This window comes from Diadema setosum, chromosome 19, assembly GCF_964275005.1.
Source record: "Diadema setosum chromosome 19, eeDiaSeto1, whole genome shotgun sequence".
Taxonomy (NCBI): domain Eukaryota; kingdom Metazoa; phylum Echinodermata; class Echinoidea; order Diadematoida; family Diadematidae; genus Diadema; species Diadema setosum.
Window position 1 is genome coordinate 14,213,390 of NC_092703.1, and position 19,483 is coordinate 14,232,872.

General features: G+C 37.6%; 1 protein-coding gene across 1 annotated transcript in view; it reads left to right on the forward strand.

Annotated features, from left to right (window-relative positions):
* LOC140242288 (tubby-related protein 4-like) overlaps positions 1-19,483 on the forward strand; it is a 52,439-nt gene that overhangs the window by 12,244 nt on the left and 20,712 nt on the right. Inside the window, exon 2 of the mRNA XM_072322031.1 lies at positions 15,006-15,134. Coding sequence (XP_072178132.1) covers positions 15,006-15,134 — 129 coding nt within the window. The remainder of the gene's footprint in view (positions 1-15,005; positions 15,135-19,483) is intronic.

Genomic DNA, 19,483 nt, shown 5'->3' on the forward strand with positions numbered 1-19,483 from the left:
CACCAAGGCAATTTCATTTTTAGATACATGTACAGAGGCATGCCAGTTGACTTGGTGGTGTCAACAATTTAGTTTCAAGAGAGACGGACCCAAACTACAATTGACGCTTTTAATGTAAATGCTGGTACAGTCAAACCTGTGTATAGCGGCCACCCATGGGAGACGAAAAAAGTGGCCATTATAGACAGGTGGCTACTTTAGGCAGGGTGGTCTTTAACATGGCTTTTTTCTCTTGGGAGGGAATCATTTTTAGTGGTTGTATATGGCTGGTGGCTGTTATAGACAGGTGGTCTCTAAGACAGGTTTGACTCTACATAGATTCAGACACAAAAACCCTCCCCTCCAAATGTCTACCTTCGTCAGGGTGCAAATTATTGCACTTTTTATGGCCATGGTGCTGTCTTGATACCGGTATTTTCTGGTCGCCAGTAGAATATCGGTTATGAAATTGATAGCAAATATTTTTGTGAGGATGCTTTTTAATGAAATGTCACCCTCGGGATTTTCATTGTACAGGCCTTGCAGTGCAAACAAAATTGAAGGGATAATTACCAGTAAATGACTACTTTGTAGTCATACTTATGTTCGATGGAAAGGCGTTGGCGTTAAAATGTAGTGCACAAGAGTGCCCGGTAGAAAGGTGCAAAGTGCAGGTTCAAAGTGTAGGAAGGTGTTGACAATGACTGGACTATCATCATAATGGGTATGTACAGACCATGTTAAATGAAGGCAAGAGTGCTAATGGGGTCGGCCCTCATCCATGCCGAGAGTATCCATTAAAACAGCTTTTTCCCCATGTCTACATGTTCATTATATTAGAGTGCCATGCAATGTCATAATACACACATACACTATGCATGGTTGTGGGGGACTCGAGTGCCGGTATCAGTAGCTCGCAAAGAGAAACTGTATGTAGTTAATTGAATATCGTGTAGCGGAAATGACCTATGCTGCCTTTCCTCCACCTTACTTAATACCTGAAATGTCAACTGACATTTGAGTAGATTAAAGGTGTTATTTTATACCATTTGCAGATGAAGCAAAAACCCAGGTTTAGTGCTTCAAAATAGTTCTAAAGTGTGAGTTCGGGATAAAAACAACTAATTGATGTAAAAATGTCATGCAGTGTGATCAATGTTAGATATTTCACTGTTGAATATCAAAATAAAAATATGAACAATATTTATGATATAATTGTTTCTAGAATCCCACCCATCAACAGTTATGGTTTATTGAAAAAATAGTGATTCTAGGCTTTCTTGCAAAATTTTTATATGGTAGGATGTTCTGTACAGCTGACCTATACATCAAATGCATTTATGTGTTAACTCAGCATTTTTTAAATCACTGCTCCCAATGGTAAACAGTATATGTCAAGGTCTAGATCAAACCCCATTAAGTGTAGTAATCTGAACAAGCTCCTCTGTATACGCCATATATTTCGCGAGTCTAAATTTTCGCGAATCGGGAATTCCTGATGATTTCGTGAGTGGTTAGATTGCAATCATGGAGTCTTGTAATGAACGGAGAAATGTGCATACACGTGTATGTCACATCCACATTGGGATCAGAGTCAATATTTTTGCGTGTCTTTAATTTTTCGCGAATAGCACCTGACTCACGAAATTCGCAAAAATAGAAACATCGCGATATATTTGGTGTATATACAGTGTTTCTCCCTTCCTGAATCTCCAAAGGTCATGACCCTTTTACCAGAGAAACATTGGGAGAGGAAGAAGGGGATATGGGGGGGGGGGGGGGGGGGGGTGGGGGGGCAAGGCAGAGGTCTTCAAACAGAATTAGGGATTAACATATAATGCTGCCATATCATAATCATTGAATTCATGGTTCCCATGTGTACAGCAGTCAACTGGACGGAAAGTCCACCAAAAGGGCATCGTGTGTTTTACTGCACTAATGAAAGGATATTCAGAGAATGTACTGTAATATAAGTGATACTCCCAAGTTTATAGCACATTTATGCCGCAGCTCCAGTTGAAATTTGACATTTTAATGTACTTTGCGTGCTAATTGACCACTTTGGGGGCAAAGTTAGGTGGAAATTAAGAGGGCTTTTAAGATGTCAGCCAGCAAACCGAGGATAAGAGAGTCCAATTAATGGTTCCTGTGGTAAATGTCAAATGCAAACTTGTGGAGATTTGGGTTGGAGGGTGCTTGTAATGTAACTGAATGTGTGCCATTGTGTATACAGATAGACCAGCAGTCAGTCTGTCGTTTGATCTGTGTGCATCTGTACCTATTTAAGGGACTCACTAGGGGTCAAGCACAATTTTTGGCTGGTCATCTGAAAAATTGTAGCTTTCTGTCAGAAACACAAGTATTGCACTTTTGACAACCAATAATATATAGTAAATCATTACTACACAATCTCGCATTTTGTATGCATGTAGAGACAATATGAAAACAATGGGAATTACATATTTTCTATGTACATGTAAATCTGTTTTATTGACTTAGAAGAAAATATATGGTGCCATAGGCACAGAACATTTTGATCAATCAATGGTAAATGGAGAAAGTGTGTTTTCAGGGCACCCCTGTGCACATAATTTAATGCGAATCTACTCTATCTGTCCATGCATGTTGGAGGCGATGTACGATTGTATGTGTGGCATCTACTGTTATATGTCAAGTGCAAAATGCTGTGTGATGTAGGAGAGAGATGCCCTGCTCTCAAAACGGGGGCGACTCAGAGAGCCACATATATGGAATGTATGACTTGACACTGAGTCAGGTCTATTTCCAGCGCCCATCACCTCTCCTCAAAGACACACTACAATTAAACGGGGCTGTCACTCATGCTCGCAAGCACCATAAAATGTTCATATAAATTATACACTCTGTGTGACGTTGATGCACGGCCGTTGTTACAACGGTATGAAGGTTTTTCCCATTGTGAGGTATATGTATGCAAACACGCAAAGAAAATAAAAACCCCAAGTGAGTTTCTGTTATGCCTTGCTCTTGCCGTCCTTGTGGCAGGTTCCTGTGACGTCTTTCTTCAGAGTGCCTGTGAGTACATACATGGGCATTTACATTTACAAGCACATCCTTCTTTGTAAATGGAGACTTCCTAATATTCACTGATGCACATTTATAAATACATTTGCTTAACTTCCTAGATTTGTTGTTTATGGTTAGCCCTGTCCCTCAAAGTCTGTATGTGTGGGTTTTCCTCTTTTTTTTTCTTTTTTTTTTTTAAATTTGCTGTGTGAATAGTGATGCTAAATATAACTTTTTTTGTGATCACATGAAAAGGGTGACGCATAACTTATCAAAACAAAGTACAGAATGATGCAAAAGTGTTTGAATGATATTGATGAAGTTTGAGAAGGGAGAAAAGAAAGGAAAGTTTTGAGAGAATGATAAACAGATAGGAAGAATGAGAGGAAGAAGAAAGGAAGAAGGGATTATTGTGATAAAAGTACAGATTGGAACAAAGCAGGGAAGATTCAGAGAGGGACACAAAGAATGATTTGATGGAAGAAGGAAGAAAAAATAGGAGCTAGAGAAGGAGTGAAAAGACTGGAAAGAAGAGATTGACAGAAGGAATAAGAGAATTATGAAGGAAAAAGAAGAGAAGAAAAAGTAATTAAGAAGAAGAGATAGGTAGAAGGAAGAGTATAGCAGAGGAGTGTTAGAACTGCATGGACCAACAGGTTTTCTACTAAAGTTGCAATTCTGCCATTTTATAGGAGCGTGCGATGGAAAGGTAACAACATCATGAAATTTGCACATTATGGCATGCCCATGCACTGTGGATGGCCTGCTTTGTGCATCAATTATTAAATGACCCCTGCCGTAAATCTACTCTGCAGATGCGAAGGCCATGCGTGAAATCCATCAGAATATTCCATAATTAATTCGTTGTTTAAGGTTAGCGATAACCTTGTGCATTGCTGTGAGACACTATGTAGGCACTCACGAAGTTGTAGCACTTTTAATGCGAAATAATGGCATTGCTGCGCAGAGTTGATGAATAGCAGATGGTAGAAAAAAGGAGCTATGATTTTAACTTAATTTTAAACAAATCAGCCATTATTATGATTCACTGCTAGAAGAGGGCAAAGGGCACAGATTTCATTTTTGTGTGTGTATAACTTCAAAACGGGGCTTGTTTTTGTCTATTAATAGAAGCAAAGCTTACTGTATAGAGATGCTAATATTTTGTTATGTTAATATCGGCTTTACGAAGTAAAAGTACTCGCCAAGTCCTTGTTTGTGTTATGATATGTATGAACCATCATGGTTTTCCGGTATTCACATGACATCGTAAACAGAAACACCCACACACAGTATGCAAAAACCACACACACACACACACACACACACACACACACACACATGGAGGTTTTGTGTTTTTGATATAAAGGGTTATGACCAGTCAGCGGAGAAATGAGATGTTAATTTCACTTGAGACTTGAGTCTACCCTCAGAAATTCAGAGGTTGGTTGCACACAGCCGCAACAAAGCAGGATGCATGTATTTTGCTTGTACTATGAATCAACAGTATTGTATACGTAGTAATACTGGACAGGATGAATTGTGTATAGTGATATGAGGAAGATGGAGGAGGGGGGAAAAAAAAAAACATTGGAGAAAGTGAATAAATGGTTCTGACAAACTGAACTCTGTCTGGTAGAGTGAGAGCTACAGTACAAGGACGATGGCATGGAACACTTGGTATGTGTGTGTGGGGGGGATGATGCTGTGTGTGTGTGTGTGTGTGTGGGTGATGCTGTGTGTGAGGATGAGTCATGATGAGAAGGTAAACATAGCATACATCATAATTCTCCTGGTGCTCTGATCTACCCCGATTCTCCTTAGAGTAAAGGCACAAGCGCCCCTCTTCATGCTCACCCCATTTCTTGCATACATGTATTTTGCCAGCTGCAAAATCCAAAGGCGGCACTTGGTAAACGGATTAGCAAGGCTGGTGAAGAAGGTGAACATTAAAGGACAAGTTCACCTCAATTAATATGTGGATTGAGTGAAAGCAGCAGTATTAGTGAAAGTTTGAGGAAAATTGGACAATTGGTTAAATTTTATTCAGGAATTTTTAAAGTTTTTTGTACAGTCACTGCTGAGTGAGGAGACCACTTCAGTTAACAATGAAAGGAAAATATAAAAAGAATTCCATAAAATTTCATTTATCAAAAAAGTATACATTCCGTAGACATGTGAGAGAAAAATGAAAACATCTTCAGTTTTATTTTCGTTTTCTTTATATTCTGCGCATGTGACATCACAAGCTGTAATAGGCTTCTCATCCAGCGATAGCTGCACTGAAACTTTCAAAAAATTCATAGATTTCGAACGAATTGTCCAATTTTCCTCAAACCTTCACATACGTGTTCTACAAATATTCCTGCATTCCCTCAGTCCACATTTATTTCGAGGTGAACTTGACCTTTAAAGCTCAGTGTCCTGAAATGTGTTCAAATATACAATGTAAAAACATGAGGGTATCCATAGAATTTCTTTCTCTCTTTCCCTCTCATTCATTTAGTCATGACATTTCCACTAATGATGAAACATTTCAAAGCACATCTCCACTCCACAATCAAGGGGACTTTGATGCACATTTGTACATTTATATGGTAGAAGTTTCAGTACAATATCAAGCATAACTCTGCAGTTGTAACACAAATGAAGTAATGAATAAAAGTGTGAAATGTATTCTAAAACAGTGATATTGTTTGCACCCACACTGCAAATTATATTGTATGTGGGTTGATATGTCTGTATCGTCTTAACATCATTGTTAGCCTATAAAAGGAACTGTTCTCCATCTTGCCAATGTTTGTCTGTGTGTCATCAGGAGAAACATCCATACTTCTACTACTGGTCATATACTATTACAAAATCTATAAAAAAAAAGTTGTGTAAATCACTTTGATAAATGGATCAGCTATTTCTTTATTGTGCAATGAATGGAACTACAGTAGAAACATACCACTAGATTATAAAGTTTCATCAAATGAGGATGAAAGTGACAGCAAGAAATCTAGTTGTATGACAATTACAATGTGAATGACTGGCATGACCAAAGTGTTTACACCAGAGAAACTGTAGGCTAAAGTTTCCACGGGTACAGAACAAAGCTGTGATATTGATAATGATCGCCTCTGATTCTCCCCTCATGAGCGTGCGACAGCAACACTACATAGGCCTTGGCAAAAGTTATCTCCGTTGACAATGGGACTCCATGATTAAAACTGATTACCGTTGCCATGGCAACCAGCAGCTGATCTAATTGACTTGTAGGAGAGGGCATGCATACTGTACATATGGGTGTGTGTGTGTCTGTGTGTGTGTGCTTCCTCGAATACCCATAGGCGCTAATTCAATTACACATATTAGTGCACATTGCTGCGGTTGAAATTGCCCAGATCTGCCCACCTCATCTTGACAGCTGTATAGTCTGGTTGTGCATCGTGCGTGCAGTTTCTCTAATAATATCTGCCAGGTAGAATGAGTTTGATCATTGCTGACTTGTCAAGTTCTGTGACTTGATGGTCTGTGGAGGACATGGCAGTTTTTTTTTTTTTTTATCAGATTAAAGCAGTGGTTATTCATGTGAATCGCAGGTCCTCTAATGTTTCATTCTTAATGTTACTGCTTGACGAAATTGTCTTTTAAAGACAAAAAAAAGAGAAAATTTTATGTCAGCCTGGTACAAACTTTTCATGTGTATATGACATGAAAATGTAATAATAGTATGATAATGATAGATAGCATTTATGTAGTGGTTCATATGGCATTTCTATAGGCATTGAGAAATAATACAGGACAAAAAAAAAAGTTGAATTAAATTACAGAATACAATTTCAAACATTGAGATATATACAGAGGCCCCCCCCCAAAAAAAAAAAAAGAAAAAGAAATTACAATTAATGGAATGAATGAATAAGTTTGGAGCAATTATTTAAACTATAAATCTACACAAGATGTATGCATTATACATATTATGATGACCTAAATGCAGGTTCCGTATCTTTGGACTTTATAAAGCTGACTGTGTACATTGAGTATGAAAAACTAACAAAGTCCTTCTTAGTGACTTGATTTCCTTTGTCAGCATTACTTCCATTCTAGCTCATGATAAGCTGCTAGTTCTTACAACATGCGGTTGGCAGTTTAGGAAATTGCCTTCACGTTTCAAAGGTCTCCAAGTATCTATACTATGTAGCTGTACAATACAGCATCTTTAATTCATTTTACTATGCTGCATCTGCAAATGACATAAAATAATAAAATATATTCAAATATGAGAGAAAGAATATGACTTCAAAGATAACTTCTTTGCAAACAGAACTGGATATATGTACAACTATATAGCTACATCAGTGTTATGCTGTATGCCTTGTGAATAAACACACCCCAATACACCATGCAAAATCTGACATTGACTAGAGGCTCACCGAAGGACTTTATATTGGGCCATCTTATTGGAGAGCATTGTCTCTTTGCTATAGATTTACAATGTGTTGTGTAGTGACACAAACCACTCTGTGTCAACATCAGAGTCCTCTGTAACTAAATATCAATTGTGTGCAGTGCTGATGTTTACAGTATATGTGGACACTGAACTTCAAACCATTGCCCTTCACAGTTAGCAGAATCATATCAATATGTTGATAACAAGTGGGTTTTGATTTTATTTCATTTTGATTGCTCAGTGTATTGTTTGATAATATCAATTATATAGTTGCAATTGAAGAAAAAAATGTTAATAATGCTCTCCACATCCCCACCCATCTCCACAGATTCCAGCGATAAATGAAATAATAATGTATATTTACCAAAAAAAAAACCCCACCATCTGTTGCAATACTTCAGTCAGCAATAGGAGAATCATCTAGCAGTTTTTATTTTATTCTGTTTTTATTGTTTGTTAGGTACAAGGTGTAGGTTAAGTGTACAATGTAGGTATGATGTCATTAATCAAATATTTGAAAAAAAAAATTATAGATACACATGGAAGTTCCCTCTTTCATTCTCTTCATTTTACAGAGTTTCAGTGACTCACTATTTGAGTAACAGACTGATGTCTTTGATATCAAAAGTAATTTCAGTACATATTACATTTTGTACTTCCCCCTAATGACAGTATACATAGATTTAAAATGTGTCGAGTTTCATAGCCAGTTTACTTAACAGTCTGTTTACAAATCATATCAAATTTGGTACAACATTGCATGAGATGTCACAGTTGAAGAGATAGATAAACAGTGTATTTCTCTCTCCCACATATATTTCTCTCTCTCTCTCCTTCCTCTCTCTCTCTCCTTCCTCTCTCTCTCTCCCTTGTTTTTCTCTCTCACAGTCGAGATAACACGTCTGGCAATGATGTAATGAATTGTCTCTTCTGGGGGGCATTTCATGAAGCGTTTTGTCAGATATTTCGTCTGACAAACTGTTAAAAGCTACAGAAATCCTTACATCTGATTGGCTTATACAGCAAATTTGTCCAACAAATTTGTTAGACAAAATGCTTCATGAAATGCCCCCCAGATGCACATTCGCCAATTCATGTTTCCAAGCATGACCATACTGCATATGCCATATATTTTGAGAGTATAATTTTTCACGAATCGGGACTGCTTGATAATTTTGCAAGTGGTCAAATTGGCAATTGTGGATTACAGTGAAAAGAAGAAATGTTTGCATGCATGTCCACATTCGTGACGAGATCAGAGTTAATCATTTTGCTTGTTGTTAAATTCACGAATAGCACCTGACTTGCAAAATTTGCAAAAATAAAAAAGCCCCCAAAATATATTGTCGCCGGGGTTGACAAGACCTCGTGTCTACAAAAGGTCAAATGTTCTGAGAACCAAAAAAAAAAATATGAAAAAACATGACAGCCAAATCACTATATGTATTATATGGGATAGTCTTTCCATTGACATGCTGTGGTGGCTTTATTTTGGGGGTAAGACAGCTAGGGTTTGGACTGGACATTATCTGACCATTTATCCAAAAGTCATTTTCCCAAAAATTTCAGATACAAGGTCTTGTCACCCTAGCATCAATATGGCATACATGATCATGAAGGAAAAATGCTCACCAGTAGTGTCATGTGACACTTGCTTGTCGCTGATGGAAAATAATGAGCACCATCTTCAGACAAACTGTAGTGCGTCTCTCTACTTTTGGTGATATTCTAAACCAGCGGAGATTGTCCCCGCGTTCACATTGGTCCCCGCGACGCGGGGAAAGTCCCGAGCTGTGGGACTTTCTCCTCAAAAACCATAATGTGAACGCTCGCTGGGACTTGTCCCCTCGTCCCCGCGAAGCAAGTCGGGTACGGGGACAAGATTTGGAGGGGAGAGTGACCTTGGGGCGCAACTGATAGCCTCCAGCTGTGGTCATCAAATGTGCGCATGCGCTATGCCTGGATTCAAGTGGCAGAGCTCGCTCCAAGCCCCAAAATGCCCCCACAGCTCGGGGACAGATGAGACACCAATGTGAACGGTCAGTCGTAAAAAAGATAAGATCTCTTGTGGCTGTCCCCGCGTCGCGGGGACCAATGTGAACGCGGGGATAGACCGCGCTACCACGATGCGTCCATCGAGACTGCAGTAGGAATGACAAAAGATGAGATAAGAGGATTCAACAAGAAGATCGTCTCAAATTATGTCTCCTCTTCAGAGACATGCAAGAAACTCCATTATTGCTCCTTTCTGCTTTTTCTGCTCTGACTACCTTGAAAGATTATTTTTTTTATTTTTTATTGTTATGACGGGGGGGGGGGGGGACTCTTCATCAAACAATTGCATTTTTCTCTTTTTCTGAGAGGCTGCTCTCGGTTGTATGGCTACCAAAGCAAACGACAGACAAGAAACATGCATTTATGAAAGCATGATGCATCGTTGCTATGGTTACAAATGCGTACAGTCGGAAGACTGTAACCTTCATTTTCACTCTCCTTGTAGACACACAATGTACCTGCTGAGAGAATTCAGGCAAGCAAGATGTGAGTTTTTTTTTATATGGCTGTCTGTTTGTGTATAGAATACATCCAGGTGATCTGAAATTTAAGCAGTGATTAAAAAAAAAAATGTGTGGATTGTCACATTTGATACATGTACAATGTAGTTCAGTTTTATCACAAAACACCCTACCGTACAAAAATCTCGAAAACTCTGCAAATATTTAAAGAGATATCACTAATTTTTTCAAACCGTCACAGTGACAGTTTATTCTAGAAATAGTTTTTAATAAAACTATTGCTCATTCTTTGTATATTTAACAATACATATCATTGACTACTGATTAACATCTTCATGAATAGTGATTAGTTAGATATCAGGATTTGAGCCTCTAGCATAATTGCATTTGAATGAAAAACTGGAAATTCCAAAATTTTATGTACAAAATATGTGGCAAGTTGTGAGGGTATGACATGCTCACTTTGCAATTTGCATATTCATATCGACTGTTCAAGAGCTGTTTCCTGAAAAATTGGCGAAATTTCAAAATGTCATAACTTCCTTATTTTTCACCCGATTTTGATCAAAATTTTACCATTGAACTTGTAATATATTACTCTTTCTTATCAGACTAACTTATATTTGGACTGGATTTCCACTTTAAGAACTCTTGAAGGACTGAAGCTGTTTTTTGGTTATTTTTTTTTTTTTGCAAATATTGGCGAGGCACTTTAAGAGGCACTTGATGGATTAAGTTTATTATAAGATGACATGATATTTGATGCATGCAAATTATTGTAGCTTTAAATGTATACTTCAGAATGTTGTCCCAGTGCACTTCCATTTTATCTATCATCATTTCTTTGAAGAGATTTTATTATGAGATTTGTGTGAATGTTAATTCAATAACCCTACGTACTGTAGTAGCCTATATGCTGTCTGCTCTAAATGTGCATTACCATGTGGTATGCATTGTACAATGTACATACATACAATTTGTACATGCCAAAATGTACACAATGAAAACTTGTCTTTGTTATGAGCCATCAATGGTTCTAGTGTTGATGATGAAAGAATTATCATCTGAAAGCTGGACAGTTTTCAGCATTGAGGTAATAAAATGTTGAAAGTCCATAGAACCTCTTCAGTAGTTAGTACTGAAGCACTTATTTTCCTAGGGGGTGATATTTATAGTTCTTCCCCTGGCTTTGCTTGAAAGTGTGGATAACTCCTCTTTCCCATTGCTCTGTGCAAGATTGGAACCCTAGCATCTCTCATGTTACAAGTGCCCCAAAGCTTCATCTATATTGCACCTCATGTGTAGGTTTTTACTTTAGCTGTTGTCTTTATTGTTGTTAGTAGGCCTCTGATCTACTTGTGTAAATTATCTGCACCCCCCCCCCCCACAATAGAAGCAATCCTGTTGGATGAAATTGGTTATGAATTACAGCGGGAGTAGAAATGAGGTGTACTATTGCAATCAAATGATAGTAATTGACTTGGCCCCTTGGATGTGGGGAAATTCATTAGTGTTCAAGGAGAGTACCATGGATCAATGGAAAAGTGGTCATAATAATATTTCGGGCAATTCCATGGGAATGTGGACATGGCACTAAAATTTCAAGTTTATTATATTGCAAAAGAATTACTCATTATGTATTACCCATATATTGAAGTTGAAGAAACTCAAAGAATTATATCAATCGGTCAAATATTTCCTGAAAAACAGCTACAAATGTTCAAGACAATTTTTCAGTCATCCAAATTGCTAAAATGCATGCTTAACTTGATATACATTTTTTTTTAAAGAAAAATCCTGCTAGCACTTCAGTTAAATCATTTTAAAGAAGCAAATTGGTTCTACTTCAGTCTCCCATGAGAAAATTTCTATGCCACCTTCAAAAAATTTTTATCACCACCTGAAAGTTCAGCCCTTGAGCCATGTAACGCGAGTTACCGAAACAAAAAATATTTTTCATTCTGAAGGAAGCAGTGGAGGTAATTTGTTGGGAATCATAATTTTCTAAATTCATCACACCCTGATACTGTACACAGGATGTTGACTTGAATAAACACTGTCATCACATTAAAAAATGTCAATGAAAAGTGTAACGCGAGTTACCATGTAACGCGAGTTGCCGGTATGTAACGCGAGTTACCGACTATAAACACAAGTTTCCACCAACGTAAGCAAATTTTAACACTTAATTGAGCTATATCATGGTGAAAACAATCAAATCTAGTGTTATACATACTATGCTGGACTGAAACAAAGGAGAGTAGCCTAATAAACTGTGATTGTATAATACTAGCATCAAGGCCACTGATCACATGCCACATTGAGGAGTCTAGCCAGGCTTACTGCATGTGTACATAGTCTGTACAAGTACATCCAGCAGTGAACGAGGTTAACCTAAAATTTATCTTCTGAAATTCCTGCATTAGTATTACAGAATTTTTATTACAGTAGACCTATAAAGCAGCAAGTGTTGGTTCTAATACTTATTCGGTGGTCTAGTGAAAATGACGCCTGTCCGGAGATCAGGAGGTTGTGGGTTCGAATCCGGCCTGCTCAAGTACCCATGTGTGCCCATGATTTTTTATCATGGCTACTAATAAAACACTGATCAATTCAGTTTTTATTATGTTGATGTAGGGCAATTTGTCAATTAGTTGCAATAATAACATCTCAACGAAAGAATTTCATGAATTTGAATAATTATGCAGTACCCGCTGCATGATATAAGGATTAGAACCAACACTTCTAGTCGGGCGGAAGTTCGGTGGTCTAGTTGCGAGATGATGCCCGTCCGGAGATCAGGAGGTCTTAGTTCGAATACTGCTCGAGTATGCACGCCCACGACTTTTTTAATCATGGCTACTACAAAAACACTGATCAATTGAGTGCTTATTTAAGTTGATGTAGGGTAATAAGCCAGTTCGTAATTACACTGTAGTTCATGTACACATTGGTACAAATGACCTTTCTTTTCTCTCAGTTGGTTCGGCACTTCACTCTTTTTCAAAGTGGCATAATGCATAAAACTTGCCTGACATAACAATTTATGGAATTCATGTTCAAAAAAAGAATGAACTTTCATTTCGATCAGGGGATCAGAATACTCCCATCAGTTTATAATTTAGCAAGCATCCATTTCATTGTTTTGTATTGAATGCAGTAACAGCTTATTTCCTTTTATATTGCAAAATACCATTCTTGCTGTCAGGTGGATGTGCTGGCAAGCATCATTTAGATAAGGATCACATGAATAATCATCACATCACAGATGCTTATATCAGTGAATTTACAAACCAAAATGCCTGTTGGGACAAATGAACTTTTTCTGCTCATGCGCAAAGTGGAATTACGAACTGGTCTATTTGTCAGTTAGTTGCAAAGAAATTAGAGTTTTCAAAAAGACAGGATTTTAATTTTTGAAAGATTGTAGGCTTTTTTGTGAACTTGTCAATAGGGTTTGATACTTTTATGTTTTGTTTTTAAAAGAATTTCAACATCTTTCATTTTTACACTCTGAAAATTATGTACCTAAATCATCTGGGTATATATTGAAACATATTCAGGGTCTCTTTGAGGAGTGAAGCTCTTTTTAGTCTTAAAAACATTCTTCTCTATCAATTGGGTTGATTAGTAAAATATTTGTTTAACATTTATTCATTTTACTATGTACTAAGCATCTCTCAAAATATTCAACACAAGATTCAGTGCCATCAGAACAGTTGTATGTCATCAATTTGTGTCACCCTGTGTTAGTGGACATAATGTAACGCGAGTTACCGTAACGCGAGTTACCGATAAAAAGGCTCCCTACATTTTACCAGGTCATTGTTACTCAACTTTGATAGTGTTAATTCATGAGTCCTAACCCACTATCAATTCAAGGTAGGAAAACTTTTATCAGGATTGTCTAGTATGAGGAGACTTTCCAAAAAGAGGCCTTTATAGAATTGACCATGTCCTTTTTGTGTAACGCGAGTTACCAAAATTAAATGATTCAAGAATCCCAACATGTTTGTCCTTTATTTTTCTTTTTGGATTCATTTAGTTGGTGTATGTCTACTTAACCAATGATGAAAAAAGTAACTTGTGGATCCTTCCAATTACAAAGATATTGGCACATTATCCCATAAATGTACCCATTATTTGTAACGCGAGTTACCGTGGAATTGCCCTTTCTCAATGTGTGCATACCTTAAAAGATATCGCTGTGTTAGATTTATGGTGTATTTGAATGAAGCCAGTTTACACTGTACTCAGTATGTAAGGCATGTACATGTACTGTGTTAAGAGCTATATACTTACAGCTACCTGTATCATGTTTCAGCATTGAAAAAAAAAAGGAAATATTGACCAGCATGTCATACGTTTATTGGATGTAGATAAGAAGAATTAATTTGCAAAATGCTTTTGTGTACAACAATGCAAAATATACCTTACTAATTTGCATGGATCTTTTATAGAGTTACAGACTTGGCTTCCATAAACCAAATAACACCAGTTCACTCAATATGCATCATTTAAGAATAGAAATGAATGGGATGTAGGCCCTTATATTCCCTGATAACATTCTCTTTGTTTTGTTCTGTTTTGATAAATGTTATGATCATCTTTCCTTGGTGTATATCCTCTTTTGATATTTGTCTTGTTTGTAATTTGAATATCATATCTTACATTTTTGTAGTCAGCGTTATATGGCGATGAATCCAAATTCGACACCAGATAATGAAACAAAACATGCAAATGAATAAGATTATAACGTAAGTACTGTAAAACGAGGAATGTTCGTGCGCATTTTAATTTCGCGAGAGCCGAGTTTTGCGAAATTAAAATACACACTAACGATCTTGTCTACACTGTATGCATGCTGCGAATAAGGCCGTCGGCTCCCATTTGCGAAAATCTCATGTCGCAAAAATATCATGTTTTACATTGTATATCCGAATACTAACAAATCTGATGTGCTAAGTCTTGAGGAACAATATTTCACCTGGCCATCTCACTTTGTCCTTTTCCACTTCCACACACAGGTTGTCCTGGTAAGATGGAACGAGCCATTCCAGAAGATGGCCACCTGTGATGCCCAGGGGGTCATCTTCGTCTGGATCAAGTACGAGGGTCGATGGTCGGTGGAGCTGGTCAATGATAGGTCATGCCAGGTAAGATACGCACGAGGTCCGTCTTATTTCTCTCTGTCAATTTGTTGCCGAGATGTTTAGAAAAACAAGCATCTTCTTGTTTTGATTTGTTGTATTATCTTTTTTAATTGTTAAAGGGATTGTATTGTATTGGTTGAAATGAGGATTCAGCTTTTAACTTTTTGCAAGATACTTAGAAATCACTCATGAAATATTACAAAACATATATCTTTAACCCACTGAGGACAAGTCCCGAGTATACTCGGGCAAGTGTGTATGGGAAATGCATGTTGTAGCAAAATCTGCCCATCCTCAATGGGTTTAGAGGAATTCAAAGTTTATTTGATGAAAATCAGTTTTGAAATGGCTGAGATATCCACAAACAAAGTAAAACAAAGGGATCCTAATAAAAGATGGATCTCGCCTTTTATCAAGATCACGTTTTTGATATCCAATTTTCATCAAACAAACTTTGAATTCCTCGTAGAATTGTATGCTCAGCGTCATATTTCATAAGAGGTTTCTCATTATCTCACACAAAGGGTTGAGAACCTGAAGCTCTATCTCAACCAAAACTACAATGTATACCATCCCTTTAAAGGTAGGGGATACCTTTTACAGAACTCCCAAAATGCAGCAAAACATTAAATATGAACCTCAGGGGACTTGTCTAGGCCACTGCTCAGATATTTGGAAGTCAACAGTTATCTACAATTTGAATAATGCACAAAACTCAACTACTCAGTAGTTCTTTGTGTCAGCCACACTTAAGCCTTTTTGTTGCAGTCTTCTGTATTTTTTATCTATAAACACAAATCTAAAAGTATAAGAGCTGATGTAATAACATATAGAGTGTGTGGCAAGAATGTATTACATAGAAATGTTTGTAAGTTTTGATGAACTTTATTCACAAAATATACATGATAGGCACACATGCAGTGCATGGGTCTGCAAAGGTAGCCTAGTAATGTACTGGAATTTACGGTGAGCCCCGAAAAGAATTCAATTCAAAATCTAACGGTCAATAAAATGTACTAAATATTACCTTCCACTTTCAATACTTTATTGGAGTTTCTAAAATGATACTCTCTTCAACATACCACTGTGTTTATACAACTCTTCATTTAAGGCCTGCAAATGGGATTCCCTACCTTTAACATCAAGAAGTCTGTATTGGGTGGAGTTTTAACCCATTGAGGACAAGTCCCTTGTATACTCGGGCACGTGTCCATGGGAAATGCGCGTTGTAGCAAAATCAGCCCATCCTCAACTGGTTAAAGGGAGGAGTTTGTGCTTTGTCATTCAATTGACTTATTCATACACATACCTGCCTTCTGTGACCCCATGCATTTGATATTACGGTGATATGAATATGGGATTCAAGGGCACTTGTTTTAATTAATTGGAACGTTACAGTGAGGATGCGAAATTCTGTGGTATGAAGCAATCATGATGACAGAAATAAATCTCTCAGCCTTGAATGAGACTGTCACTCCTCCCAACGAGTCAGATGTTCTACCACAGCCGGCAATTTCCTGCCTCTTCCTCACTTGGTCTTTCTCATTTCCTTTTCTTTCTCATTCACTTCTCTCATTTTCTTTGTAAACATATCTCTCTCTTGCTGTATTTCTGAAGTACATTTGTATGTTCCTCTGATCAGACAATAGCAAAATGAGATTCTACGTCTGTCTCCAATAGAAGCTTGCAACAAAGCCATCAATTAGATGCCGTAGGCTGCTTTTAAAGAGGTTGTCATTTCTGGGAAGCTCTCCGTGAGTGAAACCTTGCGATGGAATTATGAGGGTTATATCAGAGTGTGATGAAAGTAATGATGCTAGTATGCTCATGACCCATGGTAGCATCTTCAGTGCTAGATCTGCTCCGTAACAGAGTCCCCTCCCCCATCATCATTTAAACCCACCATTGCCGAGTATAACCACCAATACACGTGCAGTTGTGTGAGGTCACGTCACGAGGAACGTCTCCTTTGAGGATGAATAGAGCAGGATTCATTTCAGTTATTTTTCTTTTCAAAAATCCCAGAACCTTAACCACTTCATTTCACAACAGTCCCACAAACTGGTCTTCGTGTACTTGTTCAGTGCTTCACTTCTCTTTCTGGATCATACCACTATGCCTACTAGCTAGCATAGTTTGGCATTTAACCTCTAATGCACCACATGATAGCACTTTGAAATTCAGAATGCAAAGAAAATGCTCACTTAATTTGTCACATTTTCAATCATGTGTGTGTATTTGTTTGCTAATATTGTATGTACTTCTGTGCAGTACTTATTTTTCATCAAAAGTTATCACTTTGAGACTTGCGTGTTCATTTGTGAGTTCTTTTGTTGACATCATAATACTTGTTGTCACATACCAAAATAAAGATACTAAGGCCCGAATTCACGAAGGTGGTACAAATTTAGACCATGGTCTAAAATAAGCGTGAAATAGGCATAGTTTTGACATGCGCAGATCAGTGTGCATAATTTGTTTACCTGGACGTTTGTTAGCATGTGCAGTCTGTCCATCGTATTTACGCAAAAGAAATTTGCATAAACCATGGTTTAAATTTGTACCACTTTCATGAAGGCAGGCCTTTGTTTCTGTACTGGTTATTTTTTCTGTTACTATTACGTCAGCAAGAATGTGCGACACACATACTTATTTTTAGAATGCCAGACAAAATTGTGGCAACAGCCAGGATTTAACTTTCAGAACGAAGGAAGCCACCCAGCAATCAAAACCTCAATTCACATTTCCTTTCTTCCGTTTAACTGATAGACTCCCCGTCAAAGGGATATTATGCTTTGTTGCATTGATTCACAGGTGTATAGTGTTCGTTCAAATACATAATACAGTATGTACAGTATTCATCGCATAATTGGGACAGGTTGGGAGTAGCAAACACGGCCCCTTTAAGCGGGGTGCCCGATTTCGCGATGAGCACTCACCATACACTAACGGCATACGACATGTACATGTCGTGCACACACACACACACACACACACACACATGCATACTGACGTACTGTACATGTACATGGATACACAACCACGCTACCCCTCGGCGCGACCCTCTAGCTCTCCCTGCACATGGCTGTGCTTATTATGTAGGGGAGAAGAATGTTCGCGAAAGCATCCGTTTCGCAATGGCATGGATACTTATACACGACGCTTTCGTGGCTATGCATGTACGTGTACTGGACGGACGGAGGTCAAAACACACCAGTCCGCAGCTTGATTTGTAAGTTCGATGTGAACGACAACTGATAGGGAATCTTTGAAATATTGCTGTGGTATTTTGGTAAATTTTTTGTGTAAAATATCAACAAAATTGTCCCGTTTATCAGAGGTCCCCGCCCGATTATCCAGTGAAAATAACATGCATTGGAAATGTTTCTGGGAAGCGTATGTCATTCAAGCGAGGTTCCCGATTATCAGATGCCCAATTATGCGATGAATACTGTACCATGTAATCTCATTTAAAACTAAAGTTCACAGACAGTAGGTGCATGACAACGAATATTGCATGTGCCAGTTCACAGAATATGTTCACTTTTCTTATGTTTCTCCTCCAGTTGTGAAGTTACATTTGTTTCATGGACATGAATAAAAGGAAAAGTACATTCATGTATTGGTATTAAATAACCAATTTGGTTTGGATGTTTTATTATAATGTTTTGAGAATTCAGTCATAATGGGGGGGGGGGGTGTGCTAGTATGCCTAACAAAAGTTGATTTATGCACTGACATAGCAATGTACCTGACCTCATTGCAACCAATTGAAACATTTTTTTTCCCCGTGTTGTTTTGAAGGCTCACCAGTTATGGTTGACCTGAAAGTGTTTAAAAACAGATAGGTCTATATTACAATATGATATGTAACATTCACTCTATTTTTTTTTTTTATTAATTTATTCTTATTATTTATTTTATTTTTTATTTTTTTGCAAAGTGCTATGATACATATCTTTCAGCTTGTGTTAGCCAACCCTTGTAGAACCTATCATGAATACATCATGGATGTTTTTGTATTGTTTTGTTTTGTTTTTTGTTTTTTGAGGGGGAGGTTTCTTTCATGTCTTTTTTCATCTACCAGTTGAGATATCCTATCATCATGAGTTTGGTTAAGTTGGGCTACTTGTAAATCTAAACTATGGCAACTGCAAATGACAAAATGGAAGTAAAATGAATATGAACAAGTAGTGTATAACATGCTTCTACAGGGCTACTTGAACATCTTTAGAAGCCGTTTTGTGTTTATTTTATTTTCATTTTTGATGGCCACGCACTCAGGATGTGAGGGCACTGGCCTCCAAATCAAGAAGACAGAATATGATTTTACACTTTGGAGGGCAGGATTA